Source organism: Armigeres subalbatus, chromosome 2 (assembly GCF_024139115.2).
Source record: "Armigeres subalbatus isolate Guangzhou_Male chromosome 2, GZ_Asu_2, whole genome shotgun sequence".
NCBI lineage: Eukaryota > Metazoa > Arthropoda > Insecta > Diptera > Culicidae > Armigeres > Armigeres subalbatus.
The window spans coordinates 424,890,636-424,917,236 of record NC_085140.1 but is presented as its reverse complement, the minus strand read 5'-3'; the positions used below and the strand labels follow the sequence as shown (position 1 = coordinate 424,917,236).

The window sequence follows — 26,601 nt, the reverse complement described above, 5'->3', positions numbered from 1 at the left end:
CTAATATGCACAGAGGCGACTCGTCCATACGTTCTACCTGTTCATGGAACAGGTAACCATTTTTAGGTCAGAAGTAGGAAATTAATGTCTGGGCAATTAATTATTAGGGCAAATAATTTACTCAGTAAATTTTTTAAACAAAGTCACGTAATATTTCCAATGATTTTAACATCTAAACATCTAAAGAAACAAAATATTTCGTAGGCAGATCAACTTAACGCCACATGCTTGGCGTATACAGTCAAATTGCAGCTAAATGTGTGTTTCCCCGACACACCACACCCCATCGCATAGAAAGTCGTACGATCCATAATGAAGAACCAACAGCAGCACTGCCAGAAGTCAAATTTAAAGTTTTGTCCCATTTCAAATGATTTGAAATAATTTCTCGCTTAACTTTTCAAAAGGTCCTAAGTAACATTTTTTTCATGAATTAATTTGAATAGCGCAATCAACAGAACAACATGAAAGCTATTGATTGCAGTATTCAAATTAATTCATGAAAAAAATGTTACTTAGGACCTTTTGAAAAGTTAAGCGAGATTTCCTCCTTGGTATGCTCACTCGTTCTCCGCGCGCAGAGAACCAGCGTGAGCGTTGCCAGCTTTCTCCGTTTCCTCACATCATCCTCTTTCGCATGCGAAGCAAGCACGTTTAGATGCAAATTCTGCTATGCGCGCAGGAGTCAAACCCGTTCGACGCGCTGCGAGAACAATCAACGACGCGACGCACCTTCGGTTAGACTCGGTCGGAGTGTCGGGCTGTGCTTTGCCGAAAGGCGCACCGCGCACGCTTTCGTTCATACTTCGATGATTGGAAGCAATTTGGTTTTCTTTTTCTCCTGATGAATATGCAATGCATCAAGAACAATATTAATTTAATATTTGCATTTTCAAAAGACACATCAAATAATGCTTTTTCACGAATACTCAAAAGCAATCAACATAGGAAAAAAGGTATAGTTTTCACTAAATTTGAAGAATTAAATAACTGGAACATATTTCAGCTTCTAAATGTGACTCATTGGTCGTCACAATCTGGGGTCGCATCAAACAATAATTGTATAATTATATACTATAATTATTGTACTAATAATGGTTAATAACATTTCTTTCATAGCAACAAAATATGTGAGAATTTAAATATTAACGGCGATGGGACCCGTGTACCCCGAATGGTGGAATGAGCCGATTTGAAAGATCTCTATTCTGAACAATATCCAGTTATTGCCAACTGTTACCAAGTTAGATTTTAGACGATTTGCGAGAGTTTAAAATTTTAAATACATCTAAATTTAAATTTTTGTAACAGTCATTTGTAAATCATTTCCATTTAATTTTTTTTTCTAATATTTGATTAAAGTTGGTCAAGAAAAGGTTGTAATATTAGATTAAATGCACAACTTTCATTCGAAACCACTCAGCTTGATGAATATATTTTTATCAGCATGGTAGAACAGGTGTAGCAAAAGTCCACGAGACGCCCCTGAATATGCACAATACTTAAGCCATAACAAACTCCGTTATTAAATTGAAATTCAATACCAAATGCAATACCAATTATTATTCGTTTGGTATTGAAATACCTAAGCATGGTATGCCTCAAGTATTCTGCATATAAGTTTTTGGTATTATTTTTTGGTATTTTACCTCTTATGCAAGGCTAAATCATACCAATTTCTGTTATCGAGGTCGTCACTCCTGCTCGGGAAGGAGTTTATAAAAGATTTTTATCATCAATACATGAAGTATTTCTTGAAGAAATTCATAGAGGAATTCCTGGTTTGAAACTCAGGTGAAAATTTTGAATGAGTTGCATGTGGACTTATAGGAGAAATTTTCGAAGGAAGTCCTAAAAGAGTTTCTGTAGAAATACAAGAAGCAGTCGTAATATTTCATAAACAAAAATTAAAAGAGATTGTCGGGTTTCCAAACAATTTTCTAATGATATTCTGAAATATTTTCAGACCGAAATGTTCTAGTACGTACTGCCGAAGAGGTTCTAGGAGCAATTCCTTGAATTCGAGTGCGTTTTGTTTGAACAAACATTGTTTTGTTTGACCGAGCATACGTTGGGGATCTAGGGGTTCTCCAACAAACAATTCAGACTGAATAAGCTACTTGCTTAGTTGAAAAAGCCGATTTTCAATGAAATAAGCCCTTTATCAGCCTTCAATTTTGTTGGGTCTAGACCGTACAGGAAATAAGAATAATAACTGCATAATTGTCATATGAACGTGGGTGAAAATATGTATTTCCTATTGGAGCTGGATATATCTAGAACGGTAAAAATTCCATCGGCGTAGTAAAAATTATTCGGCGGCGTGGTCAATTTTCATTTTTTTTTTTAATTGAGCCCTTGATTGCCTTTGCAGTATTTGAAATTCGTCTCTATTCAACTTGGTTCATAGCCGCACATAGCTAAATACGCCGTCTACGGAGGGTCCGCCAATTGAATCGGTTTCAACCTGGTAGATTCACATTGTCAGCTGCGCATCTTGCGATGTACTATGTGCGTCTTGCGGAGTCCAAAGAACTAATGATTTCCCGCCACGATGCGTCTCCGAATTTTCCCGCAGGTTTTGTTATCGGCCACTAGTGGCAAATGTTGTCCTCTCTTCTGTATTTTTTGTGGATAAAGGGTGTATTCGATAAAAATGGCACATCGAAAATCTCCTATAACTTTTGAACCGTATGAGCAAGAAGCCTGAAAATTCGAGCAAATCTTAATCATAGTGTATTGTTTACATCTGCAAAGTTTCATAGCTATATAGTGGTTCCAATCATATCGTCGGAACAAGAAATTGCCAGTGAAAAAAAATTGTGCATCTACGATCAAAATCCGGAGGCGTCCCACCGATCGATAGCAAAACGCTTAGGATTGCAAATTCAACTGTATCTCGTGTAATAAGAACCTTCAAGGAGCATCTGAGTGTTCAAAGGAAAGAAGAGAGTGGGCGTAGAAGCGGTCCAATGGTCACTGAAATGCCCAGGAGTGGTAGAACAGCTCAATAAGTTTTCAATCGAAATATTGCTAACAAGTCTAAGGTGTCAGTTGGTTTTCTGCACAAATACGATGAAACGTGCTGGGTTACATGTTTACAAGGTGCATTAAATTTTGCTAAGGAGTTAGGTGATTTGCGGATGTGGTGAAGTAAACGCTCCCTTCATTACTTCCGGAACATTCAACAGTACGATTTACACCAAATCAAGTCAAAATTTTCAAAACGACTTATCTGCTTTTGTAAACAAAGATTCAAACGACGATTTGACGAATCTGATTGCTCTCCCACGTAAACGAACACCACCAATAGGTAGGTGAAGGTTTCCGCTACCTCCTGATGGTGTTGGTTTGCGTGGGAGAGCTATCAGATTCGTCAAATCGTAGTTTAAATCTTTGTTTACCAAAGCAGATAAGTCGTTTTGAAAATTTTGTCTTGAAATAGTGTCCAAGGAGCGTATTTTGCCATTCATAAGAAAACACAAAGTATCAACACTGTTTTGGCCTCACTTAACGTCTTGCAACTACGCTCGTAACGTATTGCAGTGGTACCGAGTTAACTGAGCTAAATTTGTGCCGAAAGATATGAACTCACAAAATTCACCGGAACTTCGCTCAATTGAAAAATTCTGGGCAATTGTGAAGACGAAACTTCGCAAACATCCTGAAATTATTAAAACAGAGCTGGAGATGAAGAAAATTTGGGTAAAAACAACAAAAACATAGGAAAAATCGGCTGTACAAAATTTGATGGGTGGAGTGAAATGGAAAGTGCGCGCATTCGGGATGGGCAATGAAATCAAATAAAACAAATGTTGTAAATCATAACTCAGATTTTCATTCTCTAAAAATTTCAAGACAATCCGATAATCGCAATCGGTTCATTTTGGTGAGTAAATATGTGTGTGACGACGAGTGCCCCTAGGTGGGAGTGGTTGCAAAGTACCATCGGGATTGCCGTAACGCGAGGTAGCCATGTTGGACATCGAATATACTTGTATGGGTAGACGTCAAAGAGCATGATAAGGGAAATTGTTTATCGTAAACGAGTGGTTAAAGCGTGATTGGAAGTCTTTTTGAATTATAATTTCATTTGCGATCTAGACTAATAATTTGAGTTTGAACTACATCTATCTGAATATAGGTAGGATATTTCTCCGTAGTTATACATTCAACATTGAAACGTTTTCTTAAAATCTATATCTAGAATCTACTCTAAAACTAATAGTACGGATCAAAAATAACCTTGAAGGGTAAACAAAAGAAACTGAAAAATTGTAAGTAATCATATATAATCATGAATTCATTTAACAAGAAAAATATATTTCAGCTAAAGCTGTATCCACACCGGATTGCTATTGGAGTTTCAGTTAATATCCTTTAGAATTTTTCATACGAGTGTACTCCAGAGACTGCCTCTACGGGATTATTGAGCTATGGCTGAAGGCGGAGGAAATCTACAGATAAAAAGGAATTGTACCACCTGCAATCGACCGGATTCATATGATGATATGGTTGCATGTGATTCGTGTCAAAAGTGGACCCATTATTCATGCGCGAACGTTGATGCAAGTGTCACCAATCAGCAATGGCATTGTTCGACCTGTGAGCCCCTGTTGGCTCTCGAACCTGCTCAGGTGGCGTCAGTCGGGCAATCTACGTTGGCGGTTCCTGGAATGGAACATAAGAAGCCGGGCAAGTCTGCAGCAGGAAGTAAGGCGTCGAAAAGTCCAAGAAGACGACCGGAGACAAAAGCATAACATCTAGTGCCCGCACTCGTCTTGCAAGGGAGATGAAAGTCCTTGAGGAACAAGAGCGAATTCGAGAAGCAGAGCTAGAAGCGGAGAAGGAAATGAAGGACCTACAGCTGAGGCAGGAACAGGAGCTTAAAGAGAAAGAAAGAGCATTCGAGGCTAAGAAGCTAGCAGAGGAGAAGTCGTTCTTGGAGCGTAAAATGGCTGGAGAATTGGAGTATAGGAGGCAACAAATGGTTATAAAAAGGCAATCATTTTAAGAAAAGGTGAAGTTAGTGAGGCAGATGTCACAATGTGGCAGTCGATGTTCAAGTGAGACCTCAAGTGTTCCGGATTCTAGGGAGCTTGTACAGAAGTGGCTGGATATATCAGAACAGCAGACAGAGGGCATTACCAAAGTAGCCACGTCAGCATTCACTCCAGCGGCTAATCCAGACTTTCAAGAACCACACGGAATGCCCCCATCTTGTGTTCAACAAACCATTCAAGCCCGAAATGATCCGGCGATAAAGGGTCTTTCTTTTCCAACGCAGGCAAGAACAGTCCCGGGCTTGAGACAGCAACTAGCAGGTATGAGTTTAGAAGGAAGAAAGAATAACGTACCGGAGGTGGAAACGTCAAATCATCTTCCAGATAATCGCCATGGTCGTTATAACCAGTCGCATCACTCGTATGCAGCCGGAAATGCAGAATGTTCACCGGAAAGGAGGTTCAGTGTCCACCCGCCAATCAATAGAGAAGAATATGATGAGCCAACAAATCGGCAGCTGGCAGCACGCCAAGTCATGGGTAAAGAACTGCCTTTGTTCTCTGGAAGACCAGAAGAGTGGCCACTATGGTTCAGCAACTTTAAGCGATCGACCACTACTTGCGGCTTTTCCAATGATGAAAACCTAAGGTAGGAGTAAATTACTTTGTCCCAACAGTGTTCCTCATGTCATCAAAACTCTGGAAATGCGCTATGGTCGACCCAGTACGTTAATACGAGTGATGACAGGGCGTATTCATCAGCTTCCGTCACCCAAAACCAATGATCTGAACAGCATAATCGAGTTCGGACTGGCAGTTGATAGTCTGGTGGAGCATTTGCGAAATTCGGAACAAGTATCTCATTTGTCAAATCCAGCATTACTACATGATTTAGTTTCCAAGCTGCCTGTGGATTATCGTTTGAAGTGGGCCGCATTCAAAAGCTCGTTGCCAGAACCGAATCTTACTGCGTTTGGAAAGTTCATGTCTACTATGGTAGAACTAGCCTACGAAGTGGCGGATGATTTCCTCCCGGAAAGAGTCAACAAAGTGAGGGCTAAAGATCGAGTATTTGTACAGGCACATTCCGAATCACCATCGCCTTCAAGTAGACAAACACCAGTCAACCAAGCTAGCATAGCAAGAAAAACTTGTGTGGCGTGCAACGAGGAAGGACATAGAATTGTGGATTGTTCAAAATTCAAGCAGATGGGGATTGACGAAAGGTATAAAGTAGTTCAACATAGAGGACTCTGCAGGACCTGCTTGAACCAGCATGGAAGATGGCCGTGTAAAACATGGAAGGGGTGTGACTTTAAGGACTGCCGACTTCGACATCACACACTGTTACATTCAACAAGCGGAGTATCGAATGTCGCTGTTTTAATAATCATCTTGGTGAACAACAATTGGGTGGACCTCTCTTCAGAATCATGCCAATAACTTTGTACGCAAATGGATGCCAGGTAAACGTCTTCGCGTTTATCGACGAGGATCGCAGCTGACATTACTAGAAGACATCGTCGCCAGACAGCTCGGAATCGATGGACCAACTGAACCCCTTAATCTACAGTGGACTGGAAACATCAAGAGGAACGAATCTAAATCTCGACGAATTACTATGGAAGTATCAGGCTCAGGATCGTCCAAAAGGTTCGAACTATCGGATGCACGAACCGTGAGTAGCCTATTGCTTCCCTCACAGTCCATGCATTATGGGGACTTGGCTAGGAGATACCCGTACCTGCGAGGCTTACCGCTTCAAGAATATTCGAACGCATCACCAAAAATCCTCATCGGTCTTGACAATTTGAAACTCATTGTGCCTCTGAAAATTAGAGAGGGAGGATGGAAAGATCCTATCGCAGCGAAAAGCCGACTTGGCTGGAGCATATACGGTTGCTCCCTGGTTCCGACGTCGTCAGTAATCTGTGGGTTTCATTTTGGAGGATGGACCGATCCGGATCGGGAACTCAATGAGTTGGTTCGCGATTTCTTCACCCTGGAAAACGCGGGAGTAATAAGTCCGCCACTGGTGTTGGAGTCTGAAGAAGAGAAGAGGGCAAAAATGCTTCTAGAAACAACGACGCGCAGAGTATCGTCCGGGTTCGAGACCGGCCTGCTGTGGAAGGTGGATAAAGTGAAATTTCCTGACAGCCGAGGAATGGCTACACGCAGACTTCGCGCACTCGAAAGCCGACTCATCAAAGAACCCGAGCTGTACGACAACGTCCGCCTGCAAATACAAATTTATCTGGAAAAGGGATATGTTCATGTGGCATCTAAACAGGAATTAGACATGCCGCCGGATCAAGTGTGGTATCTGCCCTTAGGTGTACACAAGAACTCGAAGAAGCCAAACAAGATTCGATTGACGTGGGATGGAAGAGCATCGGTTCAAGGCGTGTCGTTCAATTCGATGCTTTTAAAAGGCCCGGATATGCTTTCGTCTCTTCCAAGCATACTCTGCCACTTCCGTCTCTATCGCTATGCTTTAACAGCTGACATCAGGGAGATGTTTCACCGCATACATATCCGTGAAGAAGATCGCCAATTCCAGAGATTCCTATGGAGGAACCATGTCAATCAGGATCCAGAAGTGTATGTAATGAATGTGGCTACATTTGGTTCTACCAGTTCTCCTTAAACCGTCTAAGACGAATTAAGTACTGTCCATTTAATTCCACTAGTTAATAACTAGTGGAATTAAATGGACAGTACTTAATTCGTCTTAGACGGTTTAATACATTCCACTAAAAGAGCTTAATATATTTTTCAGTTCTCCTTGTTCAGCACAGTACGTGAAGAACCTAAATGCCAGTGAGTTTGCTGATACATATCCACGAGCAGTGTACGCAATCCATCATTATCACTATGTGGATGACTATTTAGATAGTTTCCGTTCACGCGAAGAGGCAATCAAGGTCGGCAAGGAAGTGCGGATGATTCAAAGAGAAGGGGGTTTCGAGCTTCGCGATTTCCGGTCAAATGACGCACTAATAATAGCTAGCGTCGGTGCAGACTCCGAAGAGATTGACAAAAAGTTGTTGCTGGATAAATTGGCTAACATTGAGTCCGTACTTGGAATGAGGTGGATTCCCAACAGTGATTGCTTCACGTACGATCTGGCAATTCGTGGTGACCTGTTGGACATTATTAATAAGAACCATATTCCAACAAAAAGAGAAGTACTGAAAGTGATCATGAGCCTATTTGATCCTTTAGGATTGGTTGCGTTCTACTTAGTGCATGGAAAGGTTCTCATGCAAGATATTTGGACCTCTGGAGCCCATTGGGATGACAATATCAATCAACAGCTGCACGAGCGATGGATTCAGTGGACTAAAATTCTGCCTCAGCTAAGTGCAATTCGAATCCCTCGTTACTATTTTCCTAAAGCGGAATCGGAAGCATACTCTTCACTTCAAGTGCACATATTTGTTGATGCTAGCGAGTCGGCCTATTCATGTGTAGCATACTTCCGAGTTCTATCTCCGAACGGCCCACTGGTGTCATTAGTTGGGGCAAAAACAAAAGTAGCACCTTTGAAAATGCTATCGATTCCACGTTTGGAGCTTCAAGCAGCAGTTTTGGGAACTCGTATGTTGAACAACGTCATCTCCATGCACGGTCTACAAGTCAGCCAACGAATTTTGTGGACAGATTCCGCTACAGTACTAGCTTGGCTTCATTCGGAACAACGGCGCTATCACCAATATGTAGGATTCCGTATTGGTGAGATTCTCTCGACAACAGAACTAGGTGAGTGGAGGTGGATTCCATCTAAGTTGAATGTGGCGGACGATGCCACCAAGTGGGGTTCTGGGCCTCAAATAGACGTAAATAGTAGGTGGTTTGTTGGGCCGAAATTTCTTTATCAATCTGAAGAAAGATGGCCACAAAAAGGTAAACTATCATTTTCAACAGAAGAAGAACTACGATCGTGTAACGTGCATCTCCCGGCTGTGTCTAAACTAGTGGATGTGTCCCGATTCAGCCGATGGGAACGACTCCTTCGAGCGATAGCATATGTACATCGTTTCACAAGTAACATTCGACGATCTCAACGAGGAGAACCATTAGAGCGAGGTCCTTTGATGCAGCAAGAATTGCAGAGCGCAGAAGGAACTTTGTGGCAACAAGCACAACGAGCATTCTACGGTGAAGAAATTCACGTTCTCCGAATAAGCAGTGGTCGGCCTGATGCTCTTCATGCCAGTATTTCTAAATCGAGTAGCATCTATAAATTGTGGCCTTTTGTTGACAATAACGGTATACTGCGGAAGCGCAGTCGACTAGCTTCGGCTCCGTGGATACCGGACGGTGTAAAATATCCTGTAATTCTTCCACGGCAACATTTGATTAGCATTCTGCTAACAGACTGGTTTCATCGAAAATTTCGCCACGCAAATCGTGAGACAATTGTGAATGAAATGAGACAACGATACGAGATTCCGAAGTTACGATCACTGATTGCAAGAGTTTTCCGAAATTGTATGAAATGTCGAGTCCTCCGAGCTGTCCCTCTTTCGCCTCCAATGAGCCCACTGCCCAAAGTAAGGTTGATGCCCTATATACGGCCATTTACTTTCGTGGGACTGGACTTTTTCGGACCATTATTGGTGAAAGTTGGTCGTAGCAATGCTAAAAGATGGGTCGCACTTTTCACCTGTTTAACTATTCGGGCCGTACACTTGGAGATAGTGCATAGCTTGACAACCGAAGCCTGCGTCATGGCAATCCGGCGCTTCGTCTCTCGGCGAGGCTCACCGTCTGAGATATATTCAGATAATGGGACAAATTTTCACGGAGCGAATAGACAGCTGCAGGAAGAAATCGAAGAGCGTAAAAATCGTCTGGCGACTGTATTCACCAATTCTACTACACGTTGGATGTTCAATCCCCCTGGTGCCCCACATATGGGAGGCGTGTGGGAGCGCATGGTTCGCTCCGTTAAGGTTGCAGTAGGAACAATCCTGGAGACTCAACGACGACCTGATGATGAAGTGTTGGAGACAGTGATGATTGAGGCAGAAGCCATGATCAACTCCCGTCCGCTAACGTACATCCCGCTTGAGTCATCCGACCAAGAGGCTTTGACGCCAAACCACTTCCTGCTTGGAAGCTCGAATGGAGTTAAACAGCTATCGGCGGAACCAGTGGACTTTCGATCAACATTAAGGAGTGGCTGGAAACTTGCCCAACATTTGGCAGACGGTATATGGAGGCGTTGGATTAAGGAATACCTGCCGGTAATCTCTCGGCGCTCAAAATGGTTCGAGGAAGTAAGAGGCCTGGTGGAGGGCGATCTAGTGTTCGTAGTGGACGGAGCTGTAAGAAGCCAATGGGTACGAGGAAAGGTCATACGTGTTGTTTGCGGTCCAAGACGGACGTGTACGCCAAGCTTGGGTGCAGACTACAAATGGAATACTTCGCCGGCCTGTCGTTAAACTAGCATTACTCGACGTCGTAGAGCAAAGGTAAACCAGATCAGGAGAGTGCTTTACGGGAGGGAATGTGACGACGAGTGCCCCTAGGTGGGAGTGGTTGCAAAGTACCATCAGGATTGCCGTAACGCGAGGTAGCCATGTTGGACATCGAATATACTTGTATGGGTAGACGTCAAGAGCATGATAAGGAAATTGTTTATCGTAAACGAGTGGTTAAAGCGTGATTGGAAGTCTTTTTGAATTATAATTTCATTTGCGATCTAGACTAATAATTTGAGTTTGAACTACATCTATCTGAATATAGGTAGGATATTTCTCCGTAGTTATACATTCAACATTGAAACGTTTTCTTAAAATCTATATCTAGAATCTACTCTAAAACTAATAGTACGGATCAAAAATAACCTTGAAGGGTAAACAAAAGAAACTGAAAAATTGTAAGTAATCATATATAATCATGAATTCATTTAACAAGAAAAATATATTTCAGCTAAAGCTGTATCCACACCGGATTGCTATTGGAGTTTCAGTTAATAATGTGTGTGCCATTTTTATCGAATACACCCTTTAGGACACTACTGTTACTACAAATTTTATTAAATTTACTACAGCGCCCTAGCCAGGTCCTCATCACTTTATTTGAGTATCTCTCCTGGTAGTTGATCGACACCAGAGGCAGAGTTGAATAGGAATATACCGTAGATCTGGACGTAAACTCTATGTGACCTTGCGGATATGCTTGCAGAGAAAGAACGTGCTTTGGACTACAAAGTGTGGGCATCACTCGCAATCTTCTAATCGCTCAAATGTGAAAGTGTACTATACACATGTGGAAGTGTTGGCTTGAGAAATGGATTGCGAATGATTTGACTATGCGTGCAATTTGAATTATTGAATTATAGTGAAAATTAATTGTGAATTCTAAGTATTTCGCTTTTAGATAATACAATTTGGGATTGGTTCATATTGGACGTGTTTTGGCGTATTTTTATCCTCATCATATTTACCAAAACGTAACATGTGTACGAATAAATAATTTTTAATTCGCCTATATTATAATTCAAGTGTCAGTCCTTCAAATCGAGAATGTGAAAAAGGATTTTAAGTGGACGGACACCCTGTCACGGTAAAGATATATCTATTATTAACCTACACTGGTGCCTATAAATGATTTTTTTTCCTATTTTTAAATCGATACTAAAATCTTATAAGCACTAACTTGTTTATTTGAATGTTTGGAACATATTTGTGTCAATATATTAAAACAAAATCGCTTTGTTTCTTTTTAATAATAGTTTAATATTTTGTTTTCTATTTTCAGGTAAGTTTTCACAATTTATTGCAAAACACACTTTGCGAAATAGTAAGTAACACCATTTTTTTTGCAAAACAGTCCCAAATATACATTTTTTATTAAAAACGTTGGCTAATGAAGATCGTTCTGATATAGGAACCCTTCAGCTATTTTTGCATTATTACAGCACAATGTAAATATTTTGCTATGAAATTCCATCGGGAGAACCTACTTTACAGTCCTATGATTTGATGACATGCATTGGAAATGCAACGGAAAGCAAAATTGGATGATTTTTTACAATTCTTTTGAAAATAAACACGAAAGTGTCCATTATAGGAATATTTTGGGGGGTCCATTATAGGGAAGAAGAACGTCCCGAAACGAAACATGAAAATCAAATGAAGTGTCGACTATAGGGAAGCAATTTCCTATTATGGGCCCCAGGGGGTCTACTATAGGGCGAATTCAGTCAGACTTTAAAATGTTAATTTCAACGAATAACGTCGTGTATTTGAGTGTTTTATGTACGTATCGTGAAGAGGGGATGCATAACTTGTTATTAGATATCAAGCAGAATTGATATATTGAAAATGTCTACTCCGTATGACAGGAAGAGCTAAATTCCGCTACTAGGGGGTCCACTATTGGGCATTTTACCCTAGTAAAAATAAAAAAAAGAAGCTGCTTTCACTTTTTTAATCTTTATTATCTTTATTATTTATTAACATGATTTTTTATATTATCTGTAAGTTTATCGTCTGGTTGCTTTCTTTGGTTATGTTAGCGGTTAGCGTTCATGGTGCGATTTTTTAAAAGTTTTATCAGCGTGATTTTTGCCTTTCTCGTACAACTAAGTTGAACCGAAAGGCTATCATTTCACTCCGAAAACGAACTTTTTATAGAAGCCTCTGAGACCCATAGTATTATACACCAATCGACTTAGCTCGACGAGCTGAGCACATGTCTGTCTGTCCGTGTGTATGTATGTGTGTATGTGTGTGTGTATGTGTGTGCACAAAAGCTATAAAAAACATTAGACAACTTTTCGTATAGTAATCCTTAACCGATTTTCTCGCAACAAGTTTCATTCGACAGGGGACAAAGCCTTGTTGATCACTATTGAATTTCATAACGATCGGTCATTGCGTTTCAAAGTTATGAAGAAAATGGTACATCGGACCATATTAACCCCATATAAGGTTGGTGTCTTAACTAAATGCGAGAAAGGCACCACCAACGCTAGGTGGATTAATCTGGGTTTTTTTTTATAAAAAAAAGTTTATCATTATGACGGGCACTTCCCACAAACAATTCAAGTGTTGTTAGTGCCCATAATTAGCTTATTTTTTTCCCTAACTGATCACATCAACTTTGCTTCACATCATTTAAAGCAAAAATGCACAAAAGTTTTAAATAAATACTGAAACATCATTACGCTGACAGATATTTCCACCTCTAAAACCACTCAGTAATCTCTCTCTACTAGAGTACAAGAGTACCAGTTGTAGGTTCAGTCTGTGATACAATTCATGCGAGATCCAAAACGTTTTTCAACACTTCATTCTTTTTGCCTATTACACTATTATTTTATGGTCTGTTGTTAAAGGTACAATAACAACAGCCGAACCATGATACAAACTGTAAAAAAACCTTTATGCACTAATGCTATGAATTGGTTACGAATGATTTTTGATTTGATGTACATATATAAAGGCATGCATTATTTCCATATTTAGCGTGTTATGAGCGTGAGCTGATCAATGCTTTCCATCGCGTGAGCGATCGCATTTTACATCGCGTGGGGTTTTGGAGCAAGTTTTGCGCAAACAAAAAAATACAGAAACATACAATCTTACCACGCGCATCGCATTTTCGTTCAATGCAATTATTCATCAATGACGATGATACGAACGTGATATACCGACAATATTCCGACGTATATCAACTCGATCGCGATCTCGTCGAGAAAGGTGAAGGGGAATTCATATGCATCATCACGTATCCCCCCACATGTGCGTGTGCTTTATGGCTCCGAGATGTTCATGGTGCTTTATTCACGTGAAATACTTGCGCGATCAGATACCTGATGCTGATGTTGCTGATATAGCGAGAGATGGTGCCGTAATGGATCTTATGAGCCGAAGGTATTTCACAGATGAACAATGTTTTACTTACTTTTGTATAAGAACAACGCCAACTATTAATATTAGTTCTTATTATACAATTGAAGTTGACACGAAACATTGTTGCACCGTCAACATTTTCTCTTACAACTGTGCACTTAACTGTGTAATTGCTAACTGACAGAACGAAACCGAACCTGTTTCGCACTGGCACAAAAAGATCCGAAGAACCCGTTCGCATATTTCTAGATATATGCCCGACCAGCCAATTCAAAAGTTGTCTCCGGAGAAAAGTCGTACAAATGTATTATCATAATTTTCATCACAATGTAAAACTTCCGTTGCAAGATTTACTGCTCATCAAGTCGTTCCGAGCGACCGTCATTTAGTCAACCCCTTAGCATTGCATTGATAATGTTCCTACGAGCTGTACTACGAGTGGAGTCGCACGATTGCAGACGAATAAAAGAACAAATAAGAAGATTAATCCACATAGTATCCAAATATACAACTTAATATTGTTGCAATAGGTTTATAAGTCATAGATTCACTTTACGGCTGCATTAGGCTTTTGCATCAAAACTTCGTTTTCGCGGTGTGAATATGAAGCTTTTCTGGATGAACCAGAAAGACAAACCAGAACACTTTGTCTACATCGGCAGAAAAGTTGCATTGTCTGACTGGACCGCGGTGAAGAAGCATTCGAATGAGAGACATCGCATCAAATGTCATAATGGTTTGAGGGAGCAAGAGCAGTAGCATAGCTTTGCCGTTCCAGGAATGGACAACAAGCAACAATTGAGACGAGCGACTCGTCAGCGACGACTCCACTACGACGGATTGCTTGCTTACTTGTCGTCTCCCGCCAACTGGTCTGTATCCATGCTCTGTCGCCGTTGGACGACGACTTTGTCGATTTTGATGCTACTCTATAATATGACGAGATGTTGTTGACCAGTTGAACTGAACAATCGCACAAAAGTTGGCGATGATGATGCATCTCAAGGAGGTACTAGTAGCGTTGATGAGGAGAGGAAACGTCTCCATTCTATGTTGGAGTGGATGGATGACGTAGTCGTCGTCAACATCGTCGTTGTTGAGGTTATCAATGTGGTGCTGTCGGTGCTGGCCATTGTCATTCAGTACTTAGGTACTGTATGTTAGTACTTACTCGAGTATGAAGTAAACACACGGTGCGTAGATATACGCTAAAGACCTTCGGAGCCAACTGCAAATGCTGCAAAATTTTCCCAGGGTCTCCGTAGGGTGGCTTTGTGCTGTCGTTCGAGTAATTAGGAGTAATTTAATTTGCGGGATATTAGTGTTGCCATATATTTCTATGACGGGCAGTAGACAGGAACTAAAGTCGACGGCGCTCAATTATTGTGTTTGTAAAACAGTATTCAAGGTGAAACCGTTGTAGAGCAGTGCTTCTCAACCTTTTTCTCGGGTGATACTCGTTCAGACCTTGCGTTTGCTTGTAGTATCCTTTAAATTTTTTTCGTCAGAATAGAAGCGTAAGAAATAAGCTACATATACTAAAAATACGAGAAAATAAATTATTAACCCTTTTTAACATCTTTTTGAAATTATTTTCTTGTTATTCATTAAAAAAAGATTAGAGGTACCATTTAAACTGGTTATCAAATGGTACCTCTAATCTCCCTTATTTAAAAAAATATATTTGACACTGACTTCGGTTTCCCACGAGATTTCTGTATTGTTATTCTTCAATTTTTTTATGCGTTTCGGATAATAGAAGGAACATTTTGTTCTCAGGTCCCGAACAAAAATATTTGATGACGATCATTGAAAAGCAATGGTAACTTGTTCGATGGAAATGCTTGCCAGCGTGCAAGTCTTTGTAATAAGGCAATCAATTTAGCAAAATAAAATGTGACTCCACTCCTCAATTTTCTACAATTTTGATGTGATACCCACTTAAGATTTAATACCGTGCTATACTAAAATGAATGTGAAGTTGCAACCTCCCGACAAATTCAATCCAAAAAATATCTGGATGTAGATTTCATAGACCTTTTATCAATGAAAATGTTGATTTTTGAGTTTCTCGTAGGACGAAATCTGTTGAAACGCGTAGAACATGTATTCCGATTATAACACATTGTTCTACAAAGTTTTCGAGGATAGGTATGGCTTTTATTTAATTGTTGATGCAATGAATTTCGTTCATCCCACTCAGAGTTACGATTTTTTTAGGGGCAACATTATGCCAAAAACACTAAATCGATTTGAAGCATTCCTAAATTTCAACCAATTGAGCTGAAATTTTCACCAGAAGTATATCGTAGCATAAGAATTGTGAATACCAGTTGACCGGTCGATTTTAAGAAACTTTTTGAAATTTGAACAGATCTAATACATACATTAGGGTGGCTCAAATTAGTATGGGAAATTTTTTTTCAATTTTTTTGATGGGCCGCCCTCTTATTTTGTTCTATTTGATGCCCTGATGCTCTGGACAAAATTTCAGCCAAATCGGTCAACGTTTGGGCGGTGCTAAACTCGTTGGAAGTTTATATGCAAAAATGTATGCAGAAACATCCAGAAACAGTGAATTGCAGTTGAATTGTAGAATTTAATACAGAATGTTATGCAGAAAACCGCGAGAAGATTAGAGTTTGCCCGGCTAAGTTATTAACATTTCTCTGTAGTAGGGTTTGAGTAAATTTCGTTTCTTTTACCTTTGAAAAGAAATAAATTCACCCCTACAACACTCCAATAAAATGCTAATATCTTTGCTAAATAAACTCTAATCTTCTCGCGGTTTTCAGCATTACATTCTGTATTTAATTCTACAAGAACTGAATGAGTATCATTGTTCTTTATCGTAAATTGTGCCGTCCAACTGCAAATCACTGTTTTTGGATGTTTCTGCATACATTTTTCCATATAAACTTCCGACGAAATTAGCACCGCCCAAACGTTGACCGATTTGGCTGAAATTTTGTCCAGAGCATCAGGGCATCACATAGAACCTAATAAGAGGGCGGCCCATCAAAATTTTTGAAAAAGTGTTTTTTGAGCCACCCTAACATACATTATAAAAATCTGTGTTCTTTTATGTATATGACATTGAGTGCGTTGCTGAATACATATATTCGAAATAAAAAAAAACTGGACTGGCTGACTCGGCAAACACATTACTTAGTACAACTTTGTCGGTTTGGAAAGCCGCCTCTAACACATGTAGCCTCTACTTATCAATTTCCCTATTTCGACGGGTCAGAAAAATTTAATCGCCATGATAGGCCGTGCTTCCACCGCAACGCGTCGCAGTCGTAAAGTGCACCATCAGTGACGCGATCGCATCGCGGTATAATCTAAACACAAATTGTGAGCACACCTCTGCTGATGATGGGCTTCCAGGCCAAACTCACGTCCGCGTCACACCGCGTTGACGAATTGGCCAAACAGGTATTTTAATCAACCCATGCGCCCATGGCAGTGTTTAGTGTGGTTCGATGGCCCGTACGAGACACGGATATGGGCTCTTTGAACGACGATGGTTTAATTGCTCCCACTTGCGGAAGATGCACATGGTGGCACATAGTGGAATGTTTTTCCGGAAGTCTGTGAAAGTTAAATCAGTTTTAAGCGTCAAGAGCTTCAATGTTTTGGCACAATTGTTGATTTTTAAAAGATTTATGAATGTCTTTGTAGGTAATTTAATTAGGCTTTCTACACATGTTATCCGTAATAGCCTAAAGGTCTCCTTATTTAGGCCAACTAATGTGTCAGGCTGTCAAAAAACCTCTATTTTTTGCGTACATGGTGATAGGATAGAATTAGAGAGTTGGTCACGAGTGTAGATGACCCTTTCTTGGTTGCGATAAGATTGTTCAAAGTAGAATAAAGTGTCCCACATTTCAAAATGATAAAATTTCATTAGTCTCGTAGATATACTGACGCTGTGCCTCATGTCATAACTTGGGCCTCATTCCATATTTCCTTGCAAACGAAAAACACAATGCTATCTGTCAATCACTTTACGACTTCATTAGCCCACAAATCGTCACTTGCTCGTGCCCTCATTGATGAAATGTCTTCTGCCAACCAGAAACGGTGCAACTCGGTAACTGGAAAACTGTAACAGTTAGTCCATCTTCTATATGATGGGCGTATCATTTTCGGACCAACGCACCGAACCACCAACGCGGGCACAGTACAACCATCGTCGTCGTAGTCGTCGACTACGTGTTTCGAAAAATATGGCAAAAATGGGACCAACATTTTTGTTGCACTATTAAAAAACGGCTTTTGATTCAATTCGCTACGCGAACATGATTGCACATCCACCCCAAACTGTGTGCTGGCGAGGTGAAGTTACGCAAAAAGTGTGAACCAACTTGCTTTAAATGCACCGAACTCCGAAGAACAACAACAACAAACGAACATAAGGCAGGCAGCTCGGCAGAACACAAGGCGTTTTATTTGCACTGGCTGGGGGGTATTGGATTGGAAGGTGACGAGAGTTTTCCTACTTTACACGAGACGAGAGCGACAATCAGACAATGGGCTCTAACAAGTCGCGCAAAGTGGCGGTTCGCATTCTTCGCTGTTAATTGGCGAAGGAGACCTACATGACCAGACCACGGCTCCCCACACACACAGGGCCTGTACTTTCTGGAAAAGACAAACATTGAGCAGGGCTAATTAGTCAGCTATGTAGCCATAATCCAAATGGATTGTTAGGGTCTTGAAACACAACTCTTTCAGGGTTTGCGAAAGCTGTAAGAAATGCAAGAATTGTGAAAACTGTACGCATTTATGATTTCTTTATAATAGTATAGAATATTCTTTAAATAAAAACGAATAATTTGAAAGTAAAAATCTTATAAAAATAACCAAGATCAGGAACGCAAATCTCTGTAAATGTGATGTAAAAAAAAAACAGAATTTACCGGATCGTTTCTACTCCTAATAATTATACCACCAGCAGCCGAATTCCGGTAAAAAAATCTCTTGTAAGAAAAGAAATTTTCGAAGAGATTTTCAAAATTTTCTTATTTTGGAATTCCGACGAAAGTGTGGAAGAAATTTTTTGACAGATGAAAAAGAAAACGAGAATTTAAATTTCTTCGAAATTTTTGTGGGAGAAACTCGATAAGAGATTTTTCTGGGATGGAATTTGACGGTATAATTGAGTCTTCACTCCCAATAATGAGTGTAAAATAATGTGGGAAATATTCTCGGTTCCCTGGGCATGCATCCATTGTACTTAATTGCCACTCAAGATACATACTCATGCAATGGCAAGCATAGAAAAGCTTTCAATAAATAACTGTGGAAATGCTAATAGAACGCTAAGTTGAAAATCAAGCCAAGTTCCAGTTGGAATGTAGACCCATTGAAAAATAAGAAGAATCGTGTTTGATTCATCATTTGATTACATTTTTTTCAAGGCAAACATTCCAAAACATCCGAATTATTTGAATATCTTGGTATGTACATATGTATGTGCACAATCAACTATCATAATAAACAGTACGCAGATTTCAAAAGCTAAGCTAAGCTAAAGCTAAGCTAAAGCTAAGCTAAAGCTAAGCTAAGCTAAAGCTAAGCTAAGCTAAAGCTAAGCTAAAGCTAAGCTAAAGCTAAGCTAAAGCTAAGCTAAAGCTAAGCTAAAGCTAAGCTAAAGCTAAGCTAAAGCTAAGCTAAAGCTAAGCTAAAGCTAAGCTAAAGCTAAGCTAAAGCTAAGCTAAAGTTAAGCTAAAGCTAAAGCTAAGCTAAGGCTAAGCTAAGGTTAAGCTAAAGCTAAGCTAAAGTTAAGCTAAATCTAAAGCTAAGCTAAAGCTGCCTGGGAAGCTAACAGCTGTTAAGCTGGAAAGCTAAAGCTAACAAAGCTAAGTTAAAGCTGGGGTGGGGCTTGGGGCTTAAGCTAAAGCTGCTAACAGGCTTAAAGCTGTTGGTGGAGCTAAAGCTAAGCTAAAGCTAAGCTAAAGCTAAGCTAAAGCTAAGCTAAAGCTAAGCTAAAGCTAAGCTAAAGCTAAGCTAAAGCTAAGATAAAGCTAAGCTAAAGCTAAGCTAAAGCTAAGCTAAAGCTAAGCTAAAGCTAAGCTAAAGCTAAGCTAAAGCTAAGCTAAAGCTAAGCTAAAGCTAAGCTAAAGCTAAGCTAAAGCTAAGCTAAAGCTAAGCTAAAGCTAAGCTAAAGCTAAGCTAAAGCTAAGCTAAATGCTAATGGTTCGGTGTTTTCGAGGAATAAAGTTAGAGCATTCGTTTTTTTTTCAGACAGATAGAAATCACAACAATGTTGCTGTTACTGCATTCTTTCGTCACTAGATTGAATATTTATAATTTTTTTTCTTCATTATTTCAATAACAATAAACGAAAACAAGTTTTATTTTTGATATGAGGATGTTTTGAATAATCGGTATGCAAATAGTTGTCAAAAGACATCAAAAGACACAATATGTGAACTAATATTTTTCTTCGCAAGAAACCTTCGGAATTCGGTTGCAGACTTCTTCTTCTTCTTCTTCTTCTTTGTTGGCATCCCCACACTGGGACAGAGCCGCCTCGCAGCTTAGGGTCTGTCTCAATTGGATAATTAAACTGAAATTAAACTTAAAAGTGACATTTCAATAATTATCAAATAACCCTGCTCGCAGAGCAAGATTACTTTTGACAGATATCGAATCATTTTCCATCGATGTCCTATTGGAATTGCTGGGTAGCACCAGCCATTCTTATAACGGGGTGATTTTTTAATTCTCGAACTGTCACTTTTAAGTTTAATTCTCCAAATGAGACATACCCTTAGTGTTCATAAAGCACTTCCACAGTTATTAACTGCAAGGTTTCTAAGCCAAGTTACCATTTCTGCATTCGTATATCATGAGGCTAACACGATGATACTTTTATGCCCAGGGAAGTCGAGACAATTTCCAATCCGAAAATTGTCTAGACCGGCACCGGGAATCGAACCCAGCCACCCTCAGCATGGTCTTGCTTTGTAGCCGCGCATCTTACCGCACGGCTAAGGAGGGCCCCGGTTGCAGACATGACTTTTAATTCAAAATGCTCATGTAAGGGTATCAAAATCTTATTCCCAGCGATTAGCTTGAATTCAAATTTTACCTTTCGGACAGGGTTTGCAGAAATCGCTCTCAATAGATAACGATCAACGATAAAAGAAAGGCATAAACCGAATCATAACAAGCTATGATAATAAATTTAGGCAGCCCTTACTTTGCACCGTTCAATGTGCAAAAACGATCCATAACAGAATGAAAAACGATCCGTAAATAACATCTGAATGTTCCATAAAACGCTACCATAAATCCATAAAATATTCCAGGAGATTCCATAAAGAATAATTTTATGATCCATAAATCTTTGGAAATTATGGATCATCATCACGATAAAAAAATGCGCAAATGTGAAGTTTTATGGATCAAAATATAGTTTTTATGGATCATTTGTCATACGTTCATGTATTGTTTTATCTTGTGAATGAATAAAACATATATCTTTATTAATTGCTAAATTTTAGCTTAGTTATGGATCGAAAAATTATTCTTTATGGAATCTCCTGAACTATTTTATGGATTTATGGTAGCGTTTAATGGAACATTCAGTTGTTATTTACGGATCGTTTTTAATTTTTTTATGGATCCGTCTTTATTGTTTATATGCAAAAGTATGTTTTGTCATAAATTTATCAAACTTGTATACAAACGCGGAAAAACAATTGTTTCAGATGGATTCGATGTCGCAAAGAGGCAATTTTTAACATATTCAATCAGTTTCTGGAGAACAATATTGTTTCTTAAGATTGGAGACAAGTGTAACATCACATCCGATTGTAACTCGTACTGTTCAATCGTGATGCTGTAGTGTCTGCGTAAGCTTTTCGAGAATTTTTTTTTTGCGGTTGGAGAATTGTGTTGAAAATACTCATTTTGGTTTTCCTAGTGAAAAGAAAAAAGTTGGGTATCGGATTTTCTACGGTAAAAGTCTGCTGCGAAAACTCATATGCTGACATTTCAACGGACTCAGCACAGGATGAGGCTTGAGGTACTAAACTCTGGAGTGCTTCCTCTTACAGATCGTTTTCTGGAACTATCATCATTACGTTTCTCATCATTCCGTTACAAAATGGTAGTTTGTGTAATTAGTTGCAAAAAGATTTTTTTTCAGTACGAGCTGTACGTTTACTACGAGTACTTAAAAAATCGAGTTTTGCAAAGAGTTGCACTCGCTATTTTTTTTTTTGCAATGACGAAAATGGGCTTTAATATGATAAATCCGTTTCAAAATTCTACTGTCTAATTTACTCCATATGATCATTCTTGCCAATAAATTATTTATGTTACTGCAGAGAACAATCAGATTCAATGTTACCGTCCGACATTGCCTCGATAAAAAATTAAGCGTTAGACGAACTTGCTTTTAAACATGTTGATGTCATGTCCATCAAATTATTTTATATATTGCAACATGTTTTAAAAAATCCTAAATATTTCAAAGAAAAATCACACGGTGGTTAATATACGTTCAACATTTGGGATGAGTGCAAAATTGAGAAAATATAAATCGTATAAAAAAAGAAACCAGTGTATAATGAAATCGGGAGGTAGAAAGAAGAAAACAGAAGTACGAGATAGTAAGAAGAAAAGTAAGGAATGAGAAAAGTGTAGTGAGAATTTGCGAAGTGTGAAATAAGACATTTCTCATTTCACAAAAAATGTACGTTAGTAAGAAGTGAATTGAGAAGTGAGAAATAAAAAGTGAGATGTGAAAAGTAAAATGTGAGAAGCGAGATGTGACATCTGAAAAATAAGCTTTCGTCAAAAAGCAAGAAGAATGGAATAATAAGTACTGTTTTTAATGGAATAATGATTAAATAATTTTAAACTTTAATTTCTCACATCTCACTTCTTACTTATCATTTCTCTTCACTTACTACTCAGTTCTCATTTTTCACTCCTCAGTTCTCATTTTTCACTCCTCAGTTCTCGCTTCTCACTTTTCTCATGTCGTATCTTACTTCTAACTTTTCACAACTCACAATACACTTTTTACATTTCTTATTACTCAGATGTCACTTCTCGCTTTTCACATTTTACATTTCACATCTCACTTTTTATTTCACACTTCTCATTTCACTTCTCACTAACGTACATTTTTTGTGAAATGAGAAAAGTCTTATTTCACACTTCGCAAATTCTCACTACACTCTTCTCATTCCTTACTTTTCTCCTTCCGCAATATGAAGATTCTTTCTCAACTATTCGGTCAAATAGCCTGACACTTCTCGAATCATCCGCGAGTGTTTCGGTTCCCAGAAGTACCCGGTTTTAAAAATGCAGAATAAAAATGTAATAAAAATGGCATAGAAAAGATTTCGGCTCCGTTACGTTGAGTTTTCCGAATAAACGTATTTCATATGAGAATATTTTGTTGTAAAAACTTTCTTGCTATTTCAATGTTGTTTTATTTGTTAAATTTAATTTCTTAGAGATCTACTGTCTATGATCGCATATTTGTAACAATCGACAAAAGTAGGCATGGGAGAAATGGACCGATGAAGTTTGTGATATGCATAAGTATGCAAATATCAATGATTTTCTAGAAATTCTCAAAAGTTGCACAAACATTTTATTTTGTAGGAATTTTCGGTAGAAACATTTCCATTATTTAGTGTTTGAGTGCAAATTTATTGCGAAAATTTGTGTACACAGCATATGACGTACCGGCAGTAAAGTTTTCCAGTATTACGATTATGTGGTAACTTTGCTTAATTTTACAAAAAACTTAATATTTTTTTTTGGACCGAGCTTTCTTATTTCACCTGGTCAGCTGAAAGAACTAGTTATTCGGAGATGTTTCATGAGCCTATCTCAAAATCGACAAAAATGCAAATGTTACAAATATGCAATGATAAGCATTTTTGTAAAATTCGTAATTTTGTATAACTCGATATTTGTATTATCAAATTTCTATATGTATAACTAAATTTCTTGCCTTGTCATAAGACGAGTTTATACAATCCCATTGAATTCCACCACTTAATTGTATCTTGACAGATACGTATTTCGACCTCAACAGTAAGGCCTCAATATACCTACCTATTATACCTACGCATAGTATAAATAGTGTAAGCTGCGATCATTTTCTTCAAGTCGAGTCAAGTACGAGACACTGAAGACGGCCTTACTGTTGAGGTCGAAATACGTATCTGTCAAGATACAATTAAGTGGTGGAATTCAATGGGATTGTATAAACTCGTCTTATGACAAGTGAAGACATTCCACTGAAAAGCTCAAAATAATTTTCTTATTAAATTTCTTGTTTGAGTTCAAAATACTTACACTTATATAAATTGTGCACAGGCAACGGTATTGTTGTTTTTTGATTTTCAGTCCGATAAAGGGTCCGACCGTAGAGTATGGAATAGTGTTTCATTGAGATTCAGATTGTCATATAAGATACAAATTGCAGCAATGGCAGGCAGAGAAAGTCTTTAATTTATAACATTAAATTTTGTTCGAAGAAACGAAGTCGAAAGACAACTTGGCAAGGAGTCGCGAAAAAGAAGGAGATGAGCGTACAGCATTTCGAATAACTTTAATTGAAAACAATTAAACTCCGATTAATGGGTCGTTGCAACCGGAAATCGCTAACGACATAAAAGTCGCGTACGTCTTATCAATTCAATGGTCGTAAATAAAACAATCTCCACACGCACAAATCAAAATATGACACGCCACTGAATATTATAAGTGGTTGGTAAATATCATTGTTCTACTAAATCTTGAAGGAATGCGACATAAAATAAACTTAATCAATAGAACTTCTTTTAAAAATTCCTGCTGTAAAAAAATTGCTGATAGTAGATATAGGCTTGAAAAGGTATAAGAATAGCACAAAGATGCGGCATTTGGTTGTGTTTGTATTTGTTCCTTACTCAATATCCCGAACCTTCGTCGATCGTCGTCGGTATGAATGGATTCCATTCATTGAGATCGTGCAGGAAAGCGAGAACAAACGAAAGGTTATAAAATCTCAAACCGGTGATTCTCCAGAATTCAGTTTCGAGGGCTTCTTCTCACGTTGCCGCGTTTGTTGTTGGTATTCTACAACCAACCAAAGACCAGACAGGCACACTCGTCTCCTCTAAGGCTTCGTTTCCTTTTTCGCTTCGTTCGGTCTCACACGGGAACTGAATCGAATATTTTTCTCTTTTCACATGATGGACCTGATGCAGCCTCCACTATCCTTTTCGGTTTCCACCTTAGAGCAGCTGCTTCTTCTCGGCGGTGTTATGCCACTTTACTATTGCTACAACCGAGTCTGCAAGATCAAATGTCGTCGACCAGAATGGAAAAATCCAGTTCACTGGCTCGTTAAATAATCGAGAATTCTTCAACCTTTTCAGGTAGGTTGCCGCACGCGTAACTGCACACGAAGTGCAATTGCAGCTCCATGCAAGTGTGCTTCCTTCTCCAGGGCCAATCGCAGGCAAGTTTATGTCCATAACTCAATCTTCTGCGTTGATCTACGAACTTGAAATGGAAGATTTACACAGCGAGCACCGCATTTGTCTGGCGAAACACGATTTAATGGAAATCAAAAACGATTCAATTTATATGGTGGAACCACACTACCGCTGATTAACGATGGGCTTATTAAGCTTATTAATGAACACGATTGCTGAACGCGAAGAAAATGTCTACGTTTTCGTCGCTAGCGTCTTGAAGGTTTTAAGTTGACATTGAATTTCCATCGCGACCCGGCAGCGGCCACAACTGCACTTATGGGCCTTTCGAGCACGATGGCGTTGGTGAAGCGTTTTCGCACCCAACGGAGTGTGGCCGGATCGCCGTCATAGACCCTCCCATCTTGCACACACAAAAAAAGGCGAAAGTCTCCATCGTATTATTTTGAAAACTAAAATTTATTTGTGGCCACAACTCTGGTGGTGTCGATGGTGATATAAAATTAAAAGTGAAAGACATCGCACAACCTCAGACACCTTCCCCGTGATCAGGCGCCCATATCTACGCAGGCTTCAAAAGGTCGCGCTTTCCATTCGAGGTGTGGTTCCACCGGCGCGGCACATAGTGAAGGGTTGTCGAACAAAAGATGGAGAGAATCTAATCATGGAATGTAAACTGCCACAACACTACGAATACATATGAGGCGTATGTTGTTGATTGTACTGATTTTGTTGTCAAACGAAATCCATGAAAAATTGAAATCTTTGGTCTTCGATGAATGTGGATATGAGGTGCAGATTAAAATCAGGAGCTGTACGTTTAATCACGAATTCTTTTTCAATGGCTGTACATCTCAATTGGAACTTTTTTTATTTAGTTTCCCATTTCCACAGTTATTAATTGAAAGATTTTGTTGTATGATGCGTGTTATTGAATTGTATCTTGTGTGGCAAGCTCACTAGATATATTTCCTAGCTGAAAACATCCTAGACTGGGTCGATAATCGAACTCGGCATAAATTAGCAATCCTGCGCCTTTGCTCAAAAACTGAAGACACTACTGAAGAATTCACGATAAACGAGTTTTATTGAAAATAAAATAAAAATAAATCACAATTTTTAGGATGTTCGGTACAAGAACAACTCACATTTGTTCTATGATAAACAATTAACAGAAAAATTAAGAAAATAATGCAATTACAAAAAAATCAAAAAATCTAACGGCATCAAATTTCGTATTATAAGCAAACCCATTAAACTCTA

At 39.0% G+C, this 26,601-nt stretch overlaps 2 protein-coding genes across 12 annotated transcripts in view; both read left to right on the top strand.

Moving 5' to 3' along the window:
* The window catches only part of LOC134213490 (signal-induced proliferation-associated 1-like protein 1), a 230,459-nt gene that overhangs the window by 8,169 nt on the left and 195,689 nt on the right, over positions 1 to 26,601 (top strand). The gene's annotated exons all lie outside the window — the stretch shown is intronic.
* LOC134210331 (uncharacterized) lies at positions 5,709 to 10,453 on the top strand. The gene is made up of 3 exons (XM_062686379.1): positions 5,709 to 6,236; positions 6,433 to 7,604; positions 7,783 to 10,453. Exons 1-3 carry the CDS (start codon positions 5,709 to 5,711, stop codon positions 10,451 to 10,453), a joined length of 4,371 nt encoding a protein of 1,456 aa, XP_062542363.1.

What these genes read in the sequence shown, in the direction of transcription:
- LOC134210331 (XM_062686379.1), top strand. Translation starts at nt 5,709, where the DNA reads ATGCGCTATGGTCGACCCAGTACGTTAATACGAGTGATGACAGGGCGT. An exon ending in GGATTGACGAAAGGTATAAA is followed by an intron (nt 6,237 to 6,432) that starts GTAGTTCAACAT and finishes ACCTCTCTTCAG; the next exon opens with AATCATGCCAATAACTTTGT. An exon ending in GTCAATCAGGATCCAGAAGT is followed by an intron (nt 7,605 to 7,782) that starts GTATGTAATGAA and finishes TATATTTTTCAG; the next exon opens with TTCTCCTTGTTCAGCACAGT.